The sequence below is a fragment of the Cynocephalus volans genome, chromosome 7 (genome assembly GCF_027409185.1).
Source record: "Cynocephalus volans isolate mCynVol1 chromosome 7, mCynVol1.pri, whole genome shotgun sequence".
NCBI classification, from domain to species: Eukaryota; Metazoa; Chordata; class Mammalia; order Dermoptera; family Cynocephalidae; genus Cynocephalus; species Cynocephalus volans.
The window spans coordinates 13,578,692-13,599,233 of NC_084466.1; the positions used below are offsets into that span (position 1 = coordinate 13,578,692).

General features: G+C 35.3%; 1 protein-coding gene across 1 annotated transcript in view; it reads right to left on the reverse strand.

Moving 5' to 3' along the window:
- Positions 1–20,542, reverse strand: part of TM9SF2 (transmembrane 9 superfamily member 2) — a 56,480-nt gene that overhangs the window by 19,434 nt on the left and 16,504 nt on the right. Inside the window, exons 4-9 of the mRNA XM_063102214.1 lie at positions 15,005–15,132; positions 9,494–9,623; positions 8,340–8,464; positions 7,317–7,428; positions 6,191–6,270; positions 5,298–5,406 (exon numbers count right to left, since the gene is read on the reverse strand). Of these exons, the coding sequence (XP_062958284.1) occupies positions 5,298–5,406; positions 6,191–6,270; positions 7,317–7,428; positions 8,340–8,464; positions 9,494–9,623; positions 15,005–15,132 (684 nt within the window). The remainder of the gene's footprint in view (positions 1–5,297; positions 5,407–6,190; positions 6,271–7,316; positions 7,429–8,339; positions 8,465–9,493; positions 9,624–15,004; positions 15,133–20,542) is intronic.

The following is a 20,542-nucleotide window of genomic DNA, read 5'->3' on the forward strand; positions in this document are numbered from 1 at the left end:
GGAGGCATCTGTCTGTCCACTTCCTTCCTCTCCACCCCCCCACCCCCACCCCAAACAACATCCCCTGTCTCTGGGAATTCTGTAAGAGCCTCATGACTGGTCTCTCCAATCTTGCTTTGCTCTGAACAATTCTCCACATAACATTCAAAGTAATTTTTCTAAAATACACATCTGGCCAAGTCACTGCTGTTTAAAGTTCTTCAACAGTTTCTCAATGACCTTTAAATGACTCTCAATGACTGTAAAGCTTACAAGCCCTTTAGAATCTGGCCCTGCTTGCCTCCCCAGCCTCTTAACATTCACTCCAGGGTACATCTGTATCCCTCCCTCAAATTCCCAAACTTCTATCTTTGCAAGCAGTAGACAGTGCTATTGCTAACATATTACATGTATATTTTATTTTTTAGTGAATATAAATCAACTGAAATTTGAAACATGGAATATTGTATGTAGGTATTAATCCTGTTCTTACAATGACTAATTTATAAAATGATTATTTCCCTCCCCTTGATATGAAATACTTCCATACACGTAGGAATTAGACTCTATTTGGTCATTTACTAGGAAAGTACAAAGTTGAAGTATTATTAAAAGTACATGGGGCCGACCCTGTGACTCACTCGGGAGAGTACGGCACTGGGAGCGCCGAGGCTGCAGGTTTGGATCCTACATAGGGATGGCCAGTGTGCTCACTGGCTGAGCACAGTGCGGGCGACAACAAGCCAAGGTTACGATCCCCTTACGGGGGGGGGGGGGGGAGACACACACACACACACACACACACACAAAATAAAAAATAAAAGTACATGGGCTTTAAGTGGATTAAATAAAATTATATCTGTGATTGGCTTCAAAAAAACTGGGAGGGGGGAGTAGGTGGGATTCTAAAATGAAGCAAGACTAAACATGAGTTAATTGTTGGACCTAGGTGATGGGCATACTTTGCTTTTGTGACTGTTTAAAAAATAGCAGAGAAAAGTACATGCACTTCTTCTTTTAGGTAGTGCAGTATTAGATGAGGAACCCTTTCTGATTACTTTTTAAATAAAATAGGCATTAAAAAATCCAAAGGGTAAAAGTGAAAACTAAGTTTCCCCCAGAGAGCCAGGTCTCCTTTTCTGGAGCAGACCAAGGTGACTAGATTCTTGTTATCCTTGCAGAGATATTCTACCTATACGTAAGCAAATGCATGAATACATTTTGTCTTTTTCTGTTTACAAAAATGGTAGCACATTATACACATTATTTCATACCTTGCTTTTTTAGTCTAATAACATCATGAAGGTGCTTCCACTCTTTAAAATAAAGAATTACCTCATTCTTTTTAATGATTATACAGTATTCCATAATGTGGATATTCCATAATATATAAAATCAGTCTCCCATTGATGGGTATTTGGGTTGCTTATAATCTTCTGCTATTTATAAACAATAATGTATTTGTTGTCTTAAAATAAGCAAAAATAATAATAAAATCTTTTGCATCCAGGTTAATTTCCAAGAATGGAATTGTTGGGTCAAACTGTATTATAAACTAAGACAATTATTGCCAAATTGCCTTCCATAGTTTACACCACTTTACATTCTCATGTCTCAATCCCTCAACACAGGGTCACACCAAACATTTTAATTTCTGCCAAAGTACCACGAAAACAAACAATATTGCATTGTAGTTTTAACTTGCATTTCTCTTATTATGAATGATGTCACATCTTTTTATACGAGGATACTTCAGAAAGTTCATGAAGATTTGTATTACCTTTAAATTCTATTTTTCCATGAACTTTTTGAAGTACCCTCATATATTTAAGAACCATTTGTATTTTTACAGACTCTCTTTTCAGGCAACTTGTCCAGTTTCTTACTAGACTACTGATTGCTTCCTTAATGATTTTACTTCTTTCTTTATTGAGGAATTACCTGTGATAGATGTTAAAATGTTTTTCCCTGTTTGATATTTGTCTTTTTTTACTTTAAGGTATTTTTTCCTATTCGGATCTTTTCAAATGTAGTCATCACAGAGCAATCACTTCTTTTATGGTTATCATACTTGTAAAATCCCACCCTTTGCTAAGATTTAAACAAAACTTCCCATGTGTTTCTCTGGTATTTTATAGATTCACTTTCATTTAAATCATTAGTTATTTTAACCTAAGAAATAAAGTTGGAATCTTCATTTTTTTTTTTTCCAGATGAACACCTAGTTTATCCCAATACTACTTGCTAAATAATAAGTTTTCTTCCTGTTGATACATCTTTGTTAACTTCCAAATGTGGACTCATTATTATTATATATAAAAATGTTTACTTGGAATTACTTTGCTCACCAATCCTTATAAATCTCCCTTTAGATTGGTTTCATTTTTGAATTCCCTCTCTCTGATTCCATGTGTGTAAATGAGTAGATGGAATTATTAATAGTAAAAGTCTGTTTGTGATCAACTGTCTTTGCTCATCTGAAGAGGGTATTTCACCTCCATTCTTGAAAGATAGCTTCCTTGTGTAAGCAATTCTATATAAATTTTAATTTCTCTCACCAATTTAAAGATATGTAGTCTTTGAGCTTCTATTGTCAATCTAATTGTCTTTCTTCTGTAGAAGCTCAGTCTTTTTTGAGTCTGGCTGAGATCTCTTTTCTCTGGTGTTCTATGGTTTTGCCACAGTTAATCAAGAGGTGGATTTCTCTTTATTTACTCTACTTGAGATACATTGTTTCCTTTATCTATGGATTATCTTTCATCTGTTCTGCAAAATTCTTATCTGTCACTTTTTAATATATTTTATACTCTGTAACTAATAATTCCGATATCTGAAATCTCTGGGGGTCTATATCTGTTATTTACTGTAAATTTCTGTGAATGGCTCATATTTTATTGATCTTAAATTGGAGGAATCCTGTGAATCTAAATGTGGGAGACTTTCTTTCAGATGATTTCTATTTGATTCTGCCAAGAATCAGAGGTACTAACCTAGAACCATATTGGCCCTCCTTCTAGAATCCAAGCTTAATCTAGAACACTGAGGCTCAGCTCCTTGCTACTGACTCATGGGATGGCCTTCTGCTATGGTCTGAATGTGTCCCCCAAAGTTCATGTACTGGAAACTTAATCCCCAATGCAGCAGTGTTGAGAGGTGGGGCCTAATTTAGGTGATTAGGTCATGAGGCCTCTGCCCTCATGAATGGATTAATGTCATTACTGTGGGAGTAGGTTAGTTATCTCAAGGGTGGGTCTGTTATAAATGCGAATTTGGCACCCTCTTGTGCTCTTGCCCTCTCTAGCTCGTCTGCCTTCCACCATGAGATGACATAGCATGAAGACCCTTTCCAGATGCCAGTGCCACGTTCTTAGACTTCCTTGCCTTCAGCATTGTGAGCCAAATAAATTTCTGTTCTTTATAAATTTCTGTGGTATTGTTATAGCAGCTTAAAACAGACTAAGACAACTTCCAATTGATTAAAGACTTGATAGAAGCATCAACCCACAGGGAACCTCAACCTTTCAGGTTTATACTGCTTCCAGCTCACTTTTTTTGGGGGGTGAGTTGAAGTAGGGGGAGTCCTTGGATACCTCTGTTACCTATCATGACCAAGCAATGCATCAACAAGTCTGGTACATCAAGGACTGACTGATTTATTTATTAATTCATTCAATAAGTATTTATTGAGCATCAGCTATATGCTTGGCACTGTTTAAAACACCAGACATACTACAGTGGGTGTAACAGAAAAATCCCTGCTCTCATGAGTACGTGTTCTCATTGGGAAGGCAGACAATAAACAAAATCAGTAAGTAAAATACATAGTATGATAGATGGTAATAAGCATTATAGAGAGAAAATAGGAAGTAATGAATATGTGAGTAGGAAAGGATGTAATTTTAAGTCGGGAAGATCTCCAAGGGAAGATTCACATTTCAGTAGAGATCTGAAGGAGGTAAGGGAGTCGACACGGAAATATCTGAGGGACAAACATCTGAAGTAGGGAGAACAGCAAGTGTGAAGGCTCTGAGGTGGGAAAGTGTGCCTGCCATGTTTGAGGAACAGCAAGGTGGCCAGTATGGTTGGAGGAGAGCTCTGAGAGGTAATACAGGGCCTTATAGGTCATTGTACAGACTCTTACTCTGAGCGAAATAGGAAGTCACTGGAGGGTCGTGATTGGGAGTGAAATACTCTGACTTATGTTTGAGCAGATTCACTCTGTCTGGTAAGGTAAGAAACTGGAGGGAGAATACGAATGGGAGTAGCATCAAGGGTTCGAATCCCCATACTGGCAGCTGCCCCCCAAAAGAAGAACAAACAAAAAGAATGGGAGCAGTGTCACCACTGGCCTGTATTCCATACAGCAACTCTGTACAAATTAAGAAAAAAAAAAACTCCATTAACAGCAATTATTTGGAATAGCCAATTATGAACATAGTATTTTGAAATTAATTGTATAAAATATTTAATAAGAAACAAAATCAATAAAAATCATAGAAAAAAGACAGCAGGGTAGAAATGTTAAAAGTGTGTAAATACTAATATGTTCTTTTTCCAATCAGAACAGAACAGTAAGGTTGGAGGGAAAGCTGAAGAAGCTGGGGAAGAGAAAACAATGAAAATTTGAGTTTTCTGCATTCATTAAAAATTACTGTGATTCTTGTGAAAATTTTATTATTGTGGCTGCTATAAAATGAAAAAGTATAAAACGTATATTATTTTACAACTTAAAATGTTTGAGAATAAACGAGGCTAGCCCATTAAATTACTTTGAATATACCAAAAAGTTGAAATAATATAAATTCATTTAAAATTAATTTATTTTTCAATTTTATTTACATTTATTTTTGTGGGTTATAGCATGTTATTTCAAAGTGGTGGAAAACTGGGTACAAAACTAAGCTATCTACTCTAAGTGAATCATTGTGCAATATAAAATTAATTTCAAAAAAATTAAGCATACACACAAATAAAAATTGTTTGGGAGTTATTCAACTTTGCTGGTCCACAAACTGGGTGTATGCCAAGGATGGAGAATCTGACAGTCGACTGCACACGAGCGAGGAAAGAAAAGAGAGTTGGAGCTATGCACCTATAACCCATCCTGCACCAATCTAGACACAGATGAGGTTCTGAATGCTGTGGTGGCCAAATTTCTAGAGAATACCAATTCTTAAGTATTACTTCCTTATTGAATTGAAGATAACTTTTTAGAAGAATATTTTAAAAGCAGATTCTAAAGCAACTCAACTTTTTCCAAAATAACAATAAAGACTATCTTTGGCAGACCAAGGATTAGTTAAAATGTTTCCACTCACCGTAGAATCCATTTGATTATATCTGGCAATATCTTTGTGCAGTGTCCGTAACATAATCATTGCTACCATTCCAGACAAGAAGAGGACAATAACCAGGGAATTCATTATGCTGTAGAAATATGTATGTCATGATTAATCTGCAGCTTAATCTATGAAACAGTGAAACTCTTTTTTAAGCTGTTTATTGAGTAACATTAAAACAGCATTAATCAAAATCAAAATTAAAACTACCCCAAATCCAACAAATTCAATGAACTGTGTTCTTCCACGTTTCCTTCTAGTGGATATATAACTTCATATACTTATCATAACAGTTTTATAGTCTGCTTAGAACTAGAATCCTTTTGTCAATGGTCAGCACTGTTAAGTAACTACTGTGCCCATATCACTGCAGTACAAGATGCAAGGAATCAACAAAGGACTGGCCTGTACCCTCAAAAAATTTACTGAAGAACAAATTTACTCAGTGAATTGGTGAGTGTCAAAAAGACTGGTCAGTGAAACAGGAAAAGGAGAGTTATGACACCATGAACAGCCTTCTAAAATTTTGAATTATGCTTTGAGGAGATTAATAATAAATACATAGTCATAACAACAGGAACAGCTTCTTTTTACTGACAACTTTTTACAAGCCAGGTAATGTCCTCAAAAGCTCTGTTCCATTATCTCCTTTAATCCTCAGAACAATCTCACAAAGTAAGTGTTTCTATATTAAAAAAATGAACTCTGAGAAATTCTGCCCTGACTCACAACCGGATACTTAAAGCCAAGATTTAAACCCAAATCAAGACTTCTGAATAAATTGGAGAGGATTAGAAAGTAAATGAGATGTTCTAAAGGACACAGGGAAGAACAAGGAGTGAGGAAAAAGCAGACAAACTCTGGACTCTTACCTGAACCACTGAATGTGTGTATGAGGCATAGATTCCAGAATATAGTCCCATCTAGATGCCCATCTGATAGTTTTATCTTCCTAGAGGGAGGACAGAAAAAAAAATCTCTTTAAATAAGCATCTGTTGACACAGCATATTAAGAATCCAAACACTGACATTCACAGCTTGCCCTTCCATTCAGTTAATAACTTCAATTTCTAATTATCATAACTTTGGTTAGTCATGAGATTCAGGGAGTTTTAGATTTACTCAAGTCTATGGGAAATCTACGGGATGACATTAAGCAGCAAAAAAATAATAATAAGAGTTTCTAACAATACCTACATATTTGTGTTTTTAAAAGTCTTGCTTTAAATAATAACTAGTAAATATTTTAGATGTCAAAATTTAGAGCTATATTTAATATTTACAGAAAATAATTGAATGGAATAATTTATTCTTTACTCAATGCCCATAGGACAGCTAAGCACACCACAAAGTCATACCTAGGCACAATGAGCATCAAGCACTTGTCACCCACACTGAGCTCTTAATATTGAGAAATACCCAGTTTAATTTTGCAAACCTAGCATAGTAAACATTAAATTGGAATATTAAACATCACAACTATATTGGATTGCCAAAAGAGTTTTTTAAAACAGAGATGGAATACTGCCTAAACTCCTACAACAATGAACTTTCACTTTCTTCCTAAGAAACTTCTCAGTTAATGAAAACTCCTTTCCGTTTCCCAAGATAATCTGCCAACAGGAAACTCTCCATTTAAGTTCATACTGAAATCCTTACTTTAAAAGTGGTGTTATTTTCCCAAATGCTTTCTGCATATATCCTTGACATTTCCATACCACCATCCATGCCTATTTTGACCTTTTGTCTTAATATGTTTCTCTTATGCATAACACTAGATCAGGCTCAATTCTCCAATTTCCAGTATCTTCTCATTTAAACTAAGACTTAGTTTCAAGAGTGATTATATTGTTTAGTATGCTGACAAACTCTTCCAAAACTCAGCTCATTAACAGCTTATTTATTTGGCAAGCTTACTCACTAATATTTTTAATTAGTTTAAGTAGTACAAATTTAAAATCAACTTCTGCATTATATTAAAGATAAAAACAAACTCACCTGGAAACTAACAGAATAAGTATAGGCAATTTTGATCTCCCCAGAAGCCTTGTTACTTATATCCATGGGGGGTCCAGAGCAGTCTGGTTTATCTATATGGGTGTGTTTAAAGCTGTGGGAAGAAACATTTTGGCAAGAAGCTGATAAAGTACAGTTAAAAAATAATGGGGTAAAGTAAAGATTAGAGATTTTACATGTATTTCACAATGCTGCTAATAGTCAAAGGTGAAATTATTCTTGTCACATTTAATAATATATATTCACTTCTTATAAATAATGGGCTACGGTTTAAGTATGTGTACAAAATTATTACTCAAAAATATAAACAAACTTCTGAAAACACTATGCTTGAAGAGCATCAAACAATCTTAAAAACAAAAACAAAAACATAAAAACTGAGGGAGTTTAAATTAACTGCCATCTTATGGCATGCACTTCTTTACCATGAGTGATCTGAGAAAATGGCTAATTCAATGGCAGGAAAAATCATGAAAAAAATTAAATAAAGATCTCACAATAATTGATATGTAACTTTCATGCTAAAAATACTGACAACTTGAAGAGTAGCTCTTTCAATGCCTTGTCACATACTAGCAACTATCACTGTGTAGAAGCTTCAGAAATTACAACACTAATCAGCTTATTTGGGCCTCTGACCACAGGAAGGTTGCAAGTTTCTGAGGCAATGCTCTTTGTACTGTAAAGGGGAACACATCCCAACTAGTCCTGTTCACCATTCCATACTGACCAATAGAAAAGTTGTCAAAACTTCATGACTGAAAAACAAAACAAAAAAACACCTTGGCTTAACCCCTTACTGTGACAGAAAAACAATTATCTGTATGGCTTCTCTGGGCAATCCATAACTCAAGAACAAATCATGCTAAAAAGTTTTAGTAAAATCAATCCTGAAATGCCAGAATACTGATCAAGGAATAAGTTAGTTGGGCCCAAAACACTTATTCTTTGGGCCTACATTTCACTTGTATTTATTTACTTTTTAATCTATTTTTATATAGTTACCTTTTTGGTTCAAGTTTAGCAGCCACTAATCTTGCTCCTGTGGACCCGGTTTCAACAACATGATAATATATTTTGATGTCAACATGGTTGAAGATGTAAAATGTATCTCTTTCATGGAATTCTGACTGAGGAACAGAACTTAAAGTTAAAGATAAAAAACTGGCTATATGAAAGTCAAAACATAAAACTTTAAAATGGGCCACAACAAGTAAGAAAATTTAAAGCTTGGATAGAATTTTAATTATTCTTCATTAAAATATTTAAGTTCTAAGTTTAAACTCTTTATAAGCCAAAAATTAATTGGGGGAAGTATAAATTATGCTTCTTAAAGTTTAAATTTTTACATAAAATTTAATAAGCACCTATTCAAAAGAACACCAATATAAGTATTTTCTAGCTTTTCACTTATAATAAAACAAAATAAATTTTCAAATATTATGTGATGAGTGTGCTAAGTCTTACATACTTAAACATTTTCCCTAGAAGTCTGTAACTTTGGACTAAATTAATAACCTTAATTATTCAAGTGTCTGTGATAAATTCTCACAAAAGCATTAACCAATATAACTAATTTCATGACCATGCACGTGCTAACTTCTATCAGATCATATTCATTAAGAGATTAAATCAGGTTGACCTAATCACACAAAATGTATTTTAATATATATACCCAAATAATTTTAATTACCTTCTATATTAATGTCTCCATTTTATTAACCCATTTTTAAATTTAAAAGAATGCCCTGAAAGACAGCTAGGACTTACAAAAAGGTGTAAGACCTAACTTTTGCAATACAAATTTCATAAATTGACAGTGAGGTTTTTTTTGACACCCCACTATGTACATTTTTTAATACATAAGATTTATGAATCTTTTAATAGAGTTAGAACAAAGAAGTCCCATCCCTTAGTATAGCACTTAGTATACAACAGACACTCAGTAAATGAGGAACTGAATCTGAATTATTTTAATTTTAGCGTTCAATTTATACATTCTTAATCTGGCTTCAGTTTAAGACCTAAGTAGTTGTACTTCAGAACATCTGAACTGTACTCATTCAATGAATATAACAATTTTTGTCTGGGTAAAGACTGAATTCTTTTACCAGAAAGCTATGTTTTAAATAGCAGCATACAGCTTATCATGAACTTACATTAATAACACAGGCATCTTTTGCATGGCCTTTATCAGTAATGTAACAGCCAATAGGAAATCCAGGATTACAGAACCTCTGACCATCTTCAACATCGTAACACCATGTGACAGGCATATTATCCACAATCCTATGCACAGAAATAAGTCAAGTTAAAAAAAAATCCACCAGACATGACTAAGAATTACTGCCCAAATCGGTGTCATCACTTTGTAAAATTTAAACGTCTAAATGCCTTAAGTTCCAAAAACCATAAAGAATTTTGTTAAAATATGGTATTTCATGAATAATGACATAATGCCAATACATGATACACTGTAGTAAGGAAAACTTTGTAGCTTCTTTGAAACCACAAATGTGCATAAGAAAGGGGAGCTCTATAAATTAATTTATTGCAATTGCTAATTTAAACAGTATTATCTAGAAGTTTAAGTATAACTTACCTTTAGTGGAACACTCAAAGCTGTAAACAGGTGCAAAGCAATACATTTAGTTCCTCAGGAAGTTTACTGAACAGTATAAAAGTAAATATCTTTTATTACTTGAGTAACTCAATAAAAAGGAGAATATAATTGCAAGATATGGGAAAATGTTCATCTAAAGAGCCAGGTGAAAAAGTGAAAGTTATAGTATTATCTATTAAAATTGCAAATCCATGTTATTTCTAAAGGAGATACTGTTACAATGCTAGAGAACCAAATGTTCCCAGTTTTATACAGAAAAAGAACTTTTTTAAAAAGGATAAAAGCAATGAATAAAGTTCTATAGCACTGTGTAACTACATTAAAGTCCGAGTATGTGGTCCCCTAAGCCCAGAGCACACTGCAGGATACAAATAAAAAAAATTCTCAAAATATACTAGCTATATTACAGTCATAAGATGACACTCCAGGGCATGTTTTATTTGTTAATTAATGTATGCCTTAGGAAGTAAAATTATGATTCTATATTCACCCAAGGTGTACATTAATGACCTAAATAAAACATGTCTCGTCATATTTAAATGCTATTTAATAGTACCCAATGTACCAAGCTTTAGAATCACCTGTACTATAAAGTTGCTTATTATTATAACCAGCAGGCTAGTACTTCCAATGAAAACGCTATAAAATATTAGAAGCACAAGAGCAATGCTATATAAATAATTCAGATTTTCTGGCGGCCTAAAGAATCAGTTAATTGCTTTAATTTTTTAGATAGAGAATGAAGTTCAATCAACAAATACATACTTGCAATATATAATATCTTTATGCTATCATATTCGAGAAAAAGTACTACATAAAAATTATGTACAGTGCTAGTTACAAAATGAGAAATTAAGGGAGCAATTCAGGCTTTTAAAAAGCAAACATCCTGAATTTATCATTTATATAATGCCTTAACATAACAGCCTTTTTCTAGTAATAGGAAGCATTAAAAAGAAGACAACGACAAAAGCTTTGAAACAACTGTAAGAAAGTTTAAAGAATATCATCGTCAATTACTGCCTTCCTAAGTTAGGGTGTAGTATTTATTTGAATTTCTAACATCAAAAAAATTAAAAATCATATTTCCAATGTGATACAGTGAAAAATAATATGAGAAGAGGACTTGCAAGGATAAAGGTTGAATGATTGGTCCCTACATTTTACCATTAAGGACTCTGCCATGGGTTGAACTGTGTCCCCCAAAAGGTTCATGTATTAATACCCACTGTAATAGTGTTGAGAGTGGGAAATCCTATTAGAGTAACTGAAAGGTGGGGCCTTGAAGAGGTGATTAGATTTTGGACCAGGCCTTAGTGAATGAACTGATCCATTCACGGAGTAATAAGTTGATGGTTTGATGGCTGGTAATGGGCATGGTTGTGATGGCTTGATAAGGAGAGCCAGTGAGCAGGTTACCTCTCTCTTGCTCAAGCCATTCGCCATGTGATACTCTGTGTCACTATAGAAAGTCACCACCCACCAACAATAAGGCTCTTACCAGATGTGTTCCCTGGACTTTGGACTTCCCAGCCTCCAAAACTGTAAGCAATAAATATTGTTTTTTACAAATTACTCAGTTTTGGATATTCTGTAATAAGAAAGAGAAATGGACAAATACAGACTCCTTTCTATTATTTCCCTCTACACTTCAAGGACTCCATTTGAAACACTTCTACCAATGAAGCTTCATTTATTAACAACTTATTTTCCCAATAAATTAATTCCAAAAGTTTCTGATCAGAATGGAGTAACCCATGTTGCCACAATGCTCTCAGAATATTGCAGCCAAAAGCAAAGAAACTTGATGTTTAAGTCATTCTGTATAGTTTTAATATGAGTAAATTTATAGTATCCGTTAGGATTTTGAATTTTATAAAACACTGTCATTCCCCTTTGGTAACTTTGTGGGATCTGGGACTGGAACTCACTAAAATATCATTAAAACCCCCTTCTGTCCAGTGGTTCTATGATACTAAAAAATTATAAGTACTCTGATGACTAATTATATAATTATCCTTTCATAAATAAAATGTCATGAAGTTTTGGAAGCTTAGGTAAGAAGTAAAATCACAAAACATGTAGAGCACAGATAAAGGGAATTCAGGAGTCTGGTGCTGGTATCAAAATAGTAGTTAGTCTCAAAAATCATCAAGTAGCTTAGATTACTGAGAGAGTTAGTCAAAAAGATCTTCAAATTATATTCTATAGCCCCAAATAAGAATGAAAATATTCACTAACTTAATTAACAAAACTTACTTTTCTTATTTAACTGTTCTCTAAAATGAGAATAATAAATTGGCACACGGCTAAAATGTTATGAAGGAAAACTATGGTTCATTCATGCAATGGAATGCCATACAAGTATGAAAAAGAATAAGGTAAACAGAGATCTACAGAGTTACTTCACCTGGAAAAATGCCCGCAATATTTTCTTAAGTGCAACAAGCAAGTCACAGAATAATGTGTACAATACTTCAGCTGTATTATTTTTAAAAGGCCCACACCCTCTAATATGCATATGTACAAAAAATCCAGAAACATACATGAGAAATAACAGTGCTGCCTCTGGGGAACAGGATTAAAGAAGCTGGGAGAGGTGGAAGACTCTTACTTTTTATTTAGTATTTTCCTGTATTGCTTTATATTTTTTCAAAGGCATGTATTGCTTTGTAACTTAGAAAATGATTATGTTGCCCTGAAAATGTCTTAGTGCAAAGGATAAAACAAAATATGCTATATTCACAATAAAATTTCCATAACAGAACACTGCACTTTTAAAGGTCTTTCAAATTCCCATAGGTACATGCTACTACTTTATCTCTGCTTTCTAAAATCAAGTTACATAGTAAAAACTTTCTCAAATAAGTCAAGGACAGGAATATACTCAACTAAGGGTTCCAATAAATTCAACAATGTGGATCAACATTTGCCAAATGTGTAATGAACTGATTTAAGGGTTAAAGACCATTGTCTAGAATTACTAGACTGCATATTTCTGATTTGGCTTAGAGTTTTTTGTTAGTGGATTCACTCGAAATCATAAACATCTCTGATTCAAATGTAAAGTCATTATTTACTAGCACATTTCCAGTTTAGTTTTCATGCAGAATAGTTTGTTTGCAACTGGTACATCCATCTCAAGTTGCTTAGTAAATTTTACTACTGAATGTTTTCTAGCTTTGTAAACTATTAAAAATTTATTCTCCTTTTTATTAAGCATCTTGGCATCAAAACAGGACCTTTGTTAATTGCATCATAAAATAGTTTAAAATATTCCTAAGTACTTCCCTGTGAGGAGGATACTGAAGAAGTGCTGCTTCTATCACCTTCAGGAGCTTCAATTATCTGTTATCTTCCGAACTGATCTAGGCCCTTTCCCCAAAGCATAAATATGCTCTTGTTAACTATATATGAATAAAAGAAGTACTCTATGTACCAGGTCTATCTCACAAAAGAAGTACCAGAATCTAAACACTATTCTAAATGCAGAAGGGTAGAAGAGAAAGCAAAAAATCACCCACAGACCTAAGAGTCATTTTTTCATTCAGTCAACACATCAGCAGATGTTAGAGTAATGGAGATGAATGGAGCTAATACAATAAAATAATGTAAGAACTAAGCCTTAAATATTATTTTGAAGATTATAAAGAATAATTTGAAGGAAAGCAAAACACCAAGGGAAAGTTCAATTACTTACGAAAAAGCAAACGTATGCCAAATTACGCTGATCTAGCAATTAAGTAATACTCTCACAGTAACACAGGGAAAAAAGCCCTTGGTTTACCAGAAACCCAAGAAACGAGTAAACAGAGGAGCCTTTCAAGTTCCTGTCTGCACTGAGGGTCAGATGAGAAAGCAGCTGACACAAGTGCAAAAGTCTAGTTTCTGGCAGCACCAGCTGGTTCCTTCCTTTCCTCCTTCCAACAGAGCCCAGTGAGTAGATGGGGAACTCATTCCCCTGGGGCTGAAGAGTATGTTAACACACCTTCAATGTAGACAGGAGGGATGGAGGAAAGGAACTGAGGGCAGGAGGGACTAAGAGGCCACAGGATCTGGTCGGGTCTGAGCTGGGATCTGTGGCTCCCAACCTTGCTGGGTTGGGCAAATGGTTCAATCTGAAATACTGACAGGACAAACATTCAAGAGCAAGTACACAAAGACAGTCTTCTGTTCACCTCCTCCAGCATCTTACACTTTCTACAAGAGGCAAAACATACATAAACTATGATCCACACAGAATACAGGCATTTGCAAACAAAATTATCTGTAAGAATAACAATGGTTGGACTTGAACTTTATTGTTTTTTTTGGCAGCTGGCCAGTATGGAGATCCAAACCCTTGGCCTTCGTGTTATACCACCACACTCTAACCAAGTGAGCTAACCAGCCAACCCCGACAATGGTTATACCTGAAAAGCTGGATTTGAGAATTTTTTTTATTATATATTGTTTGAATATTATATAAGTACATACAACTATGGAAGCAAAAGTAGAATAGTTTTAAAAGGTTTTTGATTTAGACTCAAACTGGTACAGAACTTGTTAATGTTACATCATGTTTATGGAATAAAAGAGAGATTAAGCAAAATATGTGTTTTATTTGAAGTAGATGCTATTTATCAAACATCAAATAAAAATTAAATTTTGTTTTTCTATAATCTTTTTCAAGACCCATAAGTATAAGACAACAATATTTCTCTAGAAAACTGATCTAGGCCCTTTCCCCAAAGTATAAATATGCTCTTGTTAACTATATATGAATAAAAGAAGAATTCTGTGTACCAGGTCTATGTACCAAAAGAAGTGCCATATATTACAATAATCTAAGCACAGTTAAAAGGTGATATTTAAAATGATGCTGTCAACTTCAACTATCCTCTGGCATGTAAAAGTCACTACTCCATAATACTACTACTGGTAAGAAAAAGAAATCAATTAATATGCTATATTTTATACAATCAATGAAGTAATTTATACAGTCAATGGAACAGAGGTTTCATCTTGAAAAGGAAAAAGCCAAAAATCTGAAATCTCCATGTCTTACCAGTGATGTTGATAATTTAGTAACATGCTTTTTTTCAAGAATTCTAACTTGTGTTTGTCTTCAGCTTTCTCTGTATGGTATGTTTTCATACAAACAAGCTTACAGGTCTCCTCCTTATTAAATGTAAACTGTATTAAAAGAAAGTGGAAAGCAAATTAAGAAAAAATATCCAGGTTCTTCATACCAATACCATAAATAGAGTAAAAGTACTAGTCTCATTTAATTACTTAAGTGCATTAATATTGGTAATAAACATTTTTAAAATAGCTCAAATCAGATTTAAATTTCAATCTTATTCTGTTTCTTTAAAAACTTAAGTCATCCATTTTTCTTTTGATAAGTTTTTTTTTCTTTTTGATAATTTGAATCTACCCACCTTTTAAATGTAAACGAGTCCTAAGATAGGAAAAAAGAAACCCACATGTAAAACAAAATGAAACATCAGCCTCTCTATAGTATATACAATAGTCATGTTTAGAAATTCTGGAGTTGATGGCTTCGTAGTAATAGCAGACAAAGTTTTATGTTCAAATATTCAATAGAGGGCTGGCCCGTGGCTCACTCGGGAGAGTGTGGTGCTGATAACACCAAGGCCACGGGTTCGAATCCCATATAGGGATGGCTGGTTCGCTCACTTGGAGAGCGTGGTGCTGACAACACCAAGTCAAGGGTTAAGATCCCCTTACCGGTCATCTTTAAAAAAAAAACAAAAACAAATATTCAATAGATACTGTTAAGTGCCTGCCTTAAGTGTCAGATGATATTCAGCAGTGAATGAGACAGAATGTGCTGAATATTAGAAAAAGTCAAATTTAGATGTCTAAAATCAGAGTAAACATGACTTTTTTAAGCCCACATTTGAAAAGATTGTCAAAATAAATAAACTTAAAACAAAAATTGATAATTTTTTAAAACCCCTCCAATTTTGGAATCTAGGACTTTTTACGTGTGCCAAAAAAAAAAAATGGTATTTACCACATATTAAAACAATAGATTTACTTTAATTTACCAGGAACTATTTTTGTCTTAATTTTAAAAATATATTTCTTTGTTTTCAGAAGGCTGTAATTTACAACTATAGAGATAGTCTATAATTGTACACCTTTTAATAAATTCAAATGTTATTACAGATGGTAAAAAAATTACGTATGCTTCACTTCTAAGCAGTCCACTCTGTTGTACATTATTTATTAATATCCCTAAAGCAGTTGCTGTGCATCAACTGACAGTGAATGTTTAAGTGTAGCCCACTGCTGCCACCTGCCAGCCAACAGTTTAATTTTGGCCACATTGCTACTTCTGTCCATATAACAGTATTTGTACCATTATTTGATATTTTGATCCTTATATGAACCTTAAAGGTTCATTTTTAAAAAGTAGAAAATGGGAAAACATAAGTATACACACTATGGAATCAGAGGCATAGGCACCAAACTTATAATAAGCAGAGACAGACATTATTAGTTGCACCAAAATGGCAAATCTTACACCTTAATCCAATGCTTACTAGATTTAAGTGAGTCAACTGGTGTGTTCAACTGTGCAGGAAAATAGAAAGACCAAAGGTGACATTTAATAATAATAGTTAACATTATTTAACAATTTCAATGTTCTATGTACTTTTCATATATCAAGCCTCATGTAATTTCCCACCCACCCTATGAGGTAGGTGTTCTTATCCATATTTTACAGATTAGAAAACTAAAGCATAAAAAGTCACAACTAAGAAATGGCAAAGCCAGGATTTAACCCAAGCAAGTCGAGCTCTAGAGAAAATACTCTTAATCATAACACTCTACTGCCTCTCCCTGTAATGTTTAGTTGGGAATTTAATAATATTTTAAATCACGTTTGTTTATAAATTGAATAGTTTTTTATTTATGTCTTGTTAAGGATTTTTAAAATATTTTTAGCTCCCAAGGGAATCAAATCCTCCTTATAACACACAAGCCCATCATTGTTCTAGTTCTATATATTCAATTAAAATATAAAAACATAGTATTTAATGTATTCAGGAAAATGTTTTGTTACAATTTTTTAAAAAAAATTGTTTCAGTGAGGGTTGAAAATCCTCTTTGGAATAATTCTGTGGAAGTCATTAAATCAAATACCTTACCAACCTTGAGTCAGCCCTGGGTACAAATCCAGCTTCATCTTATTTATGAGACCTTAGTAAGCTGCTTAATCCTACTTTAGCATCAATTAACTTATCTATAAAACGAGTTTAACAATATCTGCCTTGCAGGTATACTGGATTAAATTTAGTAATATGTGAAAAACACCTAGCATTTTGACTGACAAAGATAGGTAATCACTAAATGACAGTTACTGTTTGGTATCCCACTATCAGCTTTTAGCAAATGATTAGAAAAATTATATCAATGTCCTTCACATTCTAAGGGAAACCCATAATGCTGCACGTTCCTGGTAAGACCTTTCACCTGTGCACCGTTTTCTGCCTTGAGATCATCAGGACTAATCCCATTATGTCCCTTTATCCCTCTTAACGTCAGTCACCACCAGAAGTCCTGGATTTCCACATCATCCTTCCATTCCCACATTCAAATCCCAAGACAGATATGCACCACTCCCGAACTCCTCAGACCCTTCCACTGTGCCCTTTGAAACTCATGTGTCAGCAGCAGAACCCCTTCTCTACCCTAGATATCTTCTCAGAATGTTCTCTGAAGCCTGTTCTAACAGAAACGTGGCTCTCCCTCAGGGACCGTGCCTCAACACACTCCTCACCAGTGGTGGCTGTTTCCTCTCACAGGACAGACCACACTCCCTCCTCCTGAAACCCCCAGCTCTGACTCTCATGTCCTTGGACTGCCCCGTCCCCATCTCCTTCTTGCTGCTGTCATTTGCCAACCCAGGTCACTGGCCCTCATTTCTTGAAAATGTTAGCTTCTGGCTCCTTGTCACCCCATCCTCCTCCTCACTCCTGATTCTTGGTGACTGCAACATTTACATAAGCAATACTTCAACACGCTGTCCTCTTGGCTCTCTGACATCTTCTCCAGCAATTCTAGCCTTCATCATACTTCAAAGCACTCACTCCCCTGGTCATACTCTACCTTACCCTTATCAATGACAGTGGTCCCTCCATTATCTCAATTTCAAGCTTTCCAGTGTCAAAGCACCACCTCCCCTCTTTCCAGCTCACTGGCACAAATACCTCTCAACTCCAATAAGCCTTGGACACCACTTGAATCAACAATCGAGGGGTCCTACGGGCTTTTTTACTGTCCCTTGCTCCTTTGTTGGCCTCACCTCCCTCCTTGCAAGCTCAAATTTCTAAGTCAATGGCACAATGACCTTTCTATGTCCTCAAATCCTTTGCTCTTCTCCCACTTTGCTATCCTCATTTGTCAAAACCACAAACCTGGTTAGATCCAACTCTAGCAGCAGAGCTGAAAACAGCTGGAGAAACACAAATAAACACGCTGGCAGCTCTTATTTCAAATACCCATTAGCCATGGAGGTGATGCTGCCTGGCAATCTCCCAACATTCCTCTGACCATCCCCTCTCCTACGTGAGCACCTCCTTCCTCCAATCTTCAACACCTCCTCCACTCCCTCCTCTCAGGTGATGACTGTGATTCCTACTTCACTGAGAAATCAGAAGCAATCACCATCTTTACCTTCCAGCATCATGTCCCAATTCTCTGCTTTCCCTCTAGTTATTATGGATGAACTAGGCCACTGAGGCCAACCTCTCCACAGGTACATGAGGTCCCATCCCTTCTTGCCTGTACAAGGACACACTCAGTAATTCTTCCCTCTCTCTTGAATCACTTCTGCCATCTCTACTGGATCATACTCATCCATATATAAACCTTTTAAAAAGATATAATACCAAGCCCTCTTTAACACCAGGCCCTACTTCAGCTACCACTGTTTTTATCTCATTGCCTGTTAAATGAAAGTCCTCAAGAGAGCTGTATATATGCCCATCTCCAATTGATCTTTCCATTCTCTCTCCACCTAGCTATTCTACCACAGTTGCTTTCCCATCAATGACCTTCACATTGAAGGTGAAACTCAACAGTCAATTCTCTGTCCTCATCTTACCTGATCTATCAGTGACAGATCATCTGATCTCTCCTCTCAGAGACACTTTCTCATCTTGGCTTCCAGAAACCACACTCTCCTGTTTTCTTCCTTTCTCACTAGTGGCTCTTCTCAGTTTCCTTTGCTAGGTCCTCCTGACATGTAACGCTGAGTGTGTCCCCAGGGCTCAGACCTTGGAATTCTTGTCTTCCTTATCTATCTCTTAAGGATCTCATCAATTCCATGGCTTTAAATACCATCTATACACTGATGATTTGCAAATATATACATACATACATACATATATAGGCTGAAGCCCTCCACGTATATTTAACTGTTTACTCAGCATCTCTACCTACCTGGATGCCTAATAAACACCTCACAGTTACCATGTCCAAAACTAACTCTTCCCATTCCCCCTAAACCTGCTCTTCCTACATTTTCCCAGCTCAGTACACAGATACTCCACATTCCACACCCCATCCCTAAGCAAATTCTGTTGGCTCCACCTTCAAAATATAGCAAGATTCTGAGATTCTGGCCCCTTCACAATCCCTTCCCCTTCACCCTCAAGGTCCAAGCCACTGTCAGACCCTGTCTGGATGACTGCGACAGCCTCATAACTGGTCTTCTGGCTTCTCTCCTTGCACTCCCGTGGTCCATTCTCAACACAGCAGCCAGAGTGATCCTGATAAAATCTAAACCTACTTGAAACCCTCCAATGTTAACCATCTTGCTCAGATTTAAAGGCCAGTTTTTACAGTGGCCTAGGAGGCACTCTATGTGTGGTCCCATTACTTCTTTGCCCTCATTTCCTACTATTTTCTATCTTGCTCACCCACCAGGTGAACTCTCCAGGCAAGCTCATACCTCAGACCCTGGCATTTGCTGCTCTCTTAACCTAGAACACCTTCCCTCAGATATTCACAAGGCTTACTTCCTTTTATCAAATGTCACCTTCTCAGTGAGACTTTTCAAATTTAAATTTTTAAATGTCACCTTCTCAGTAAACCTATTTAAAATTGCAAATTCCCCATCACCTTCCCTGATTTATCTGCAACAGTTCCTTCATCAGTAACTAACACACTATATATTTTAGTTATTTACTTTGTTTCCTTCTCTCCATCAGTATGGAAGATTCACAGAGATTTCTGTCCTGTTCACTGCTGTAGCACATCTCTAGCACAGTGCCTGGCACATGGAAGGTATTCAACAAACGTGTGAGACAAGTGAATGAGTGAAGATGAGCTTGAGCAAGTATGAGTAATGTCTTGAGATCAGATTTCGTGATCCTAGGAAATGTGGCTCCAGCTACATATAATATATACAATGTTTTGCACTGTTGTTATCCTAACTTACACAGAAGGCACTGATAAAAGATGGCAAAAGAGATTTGGGCTTATATTTTGTTGCTGGTTGTTACCATTGTTTTTACTGCAGATCTAAAATAAGATAAAAATCTTTTAAAATAAAGGATCTAAGAAT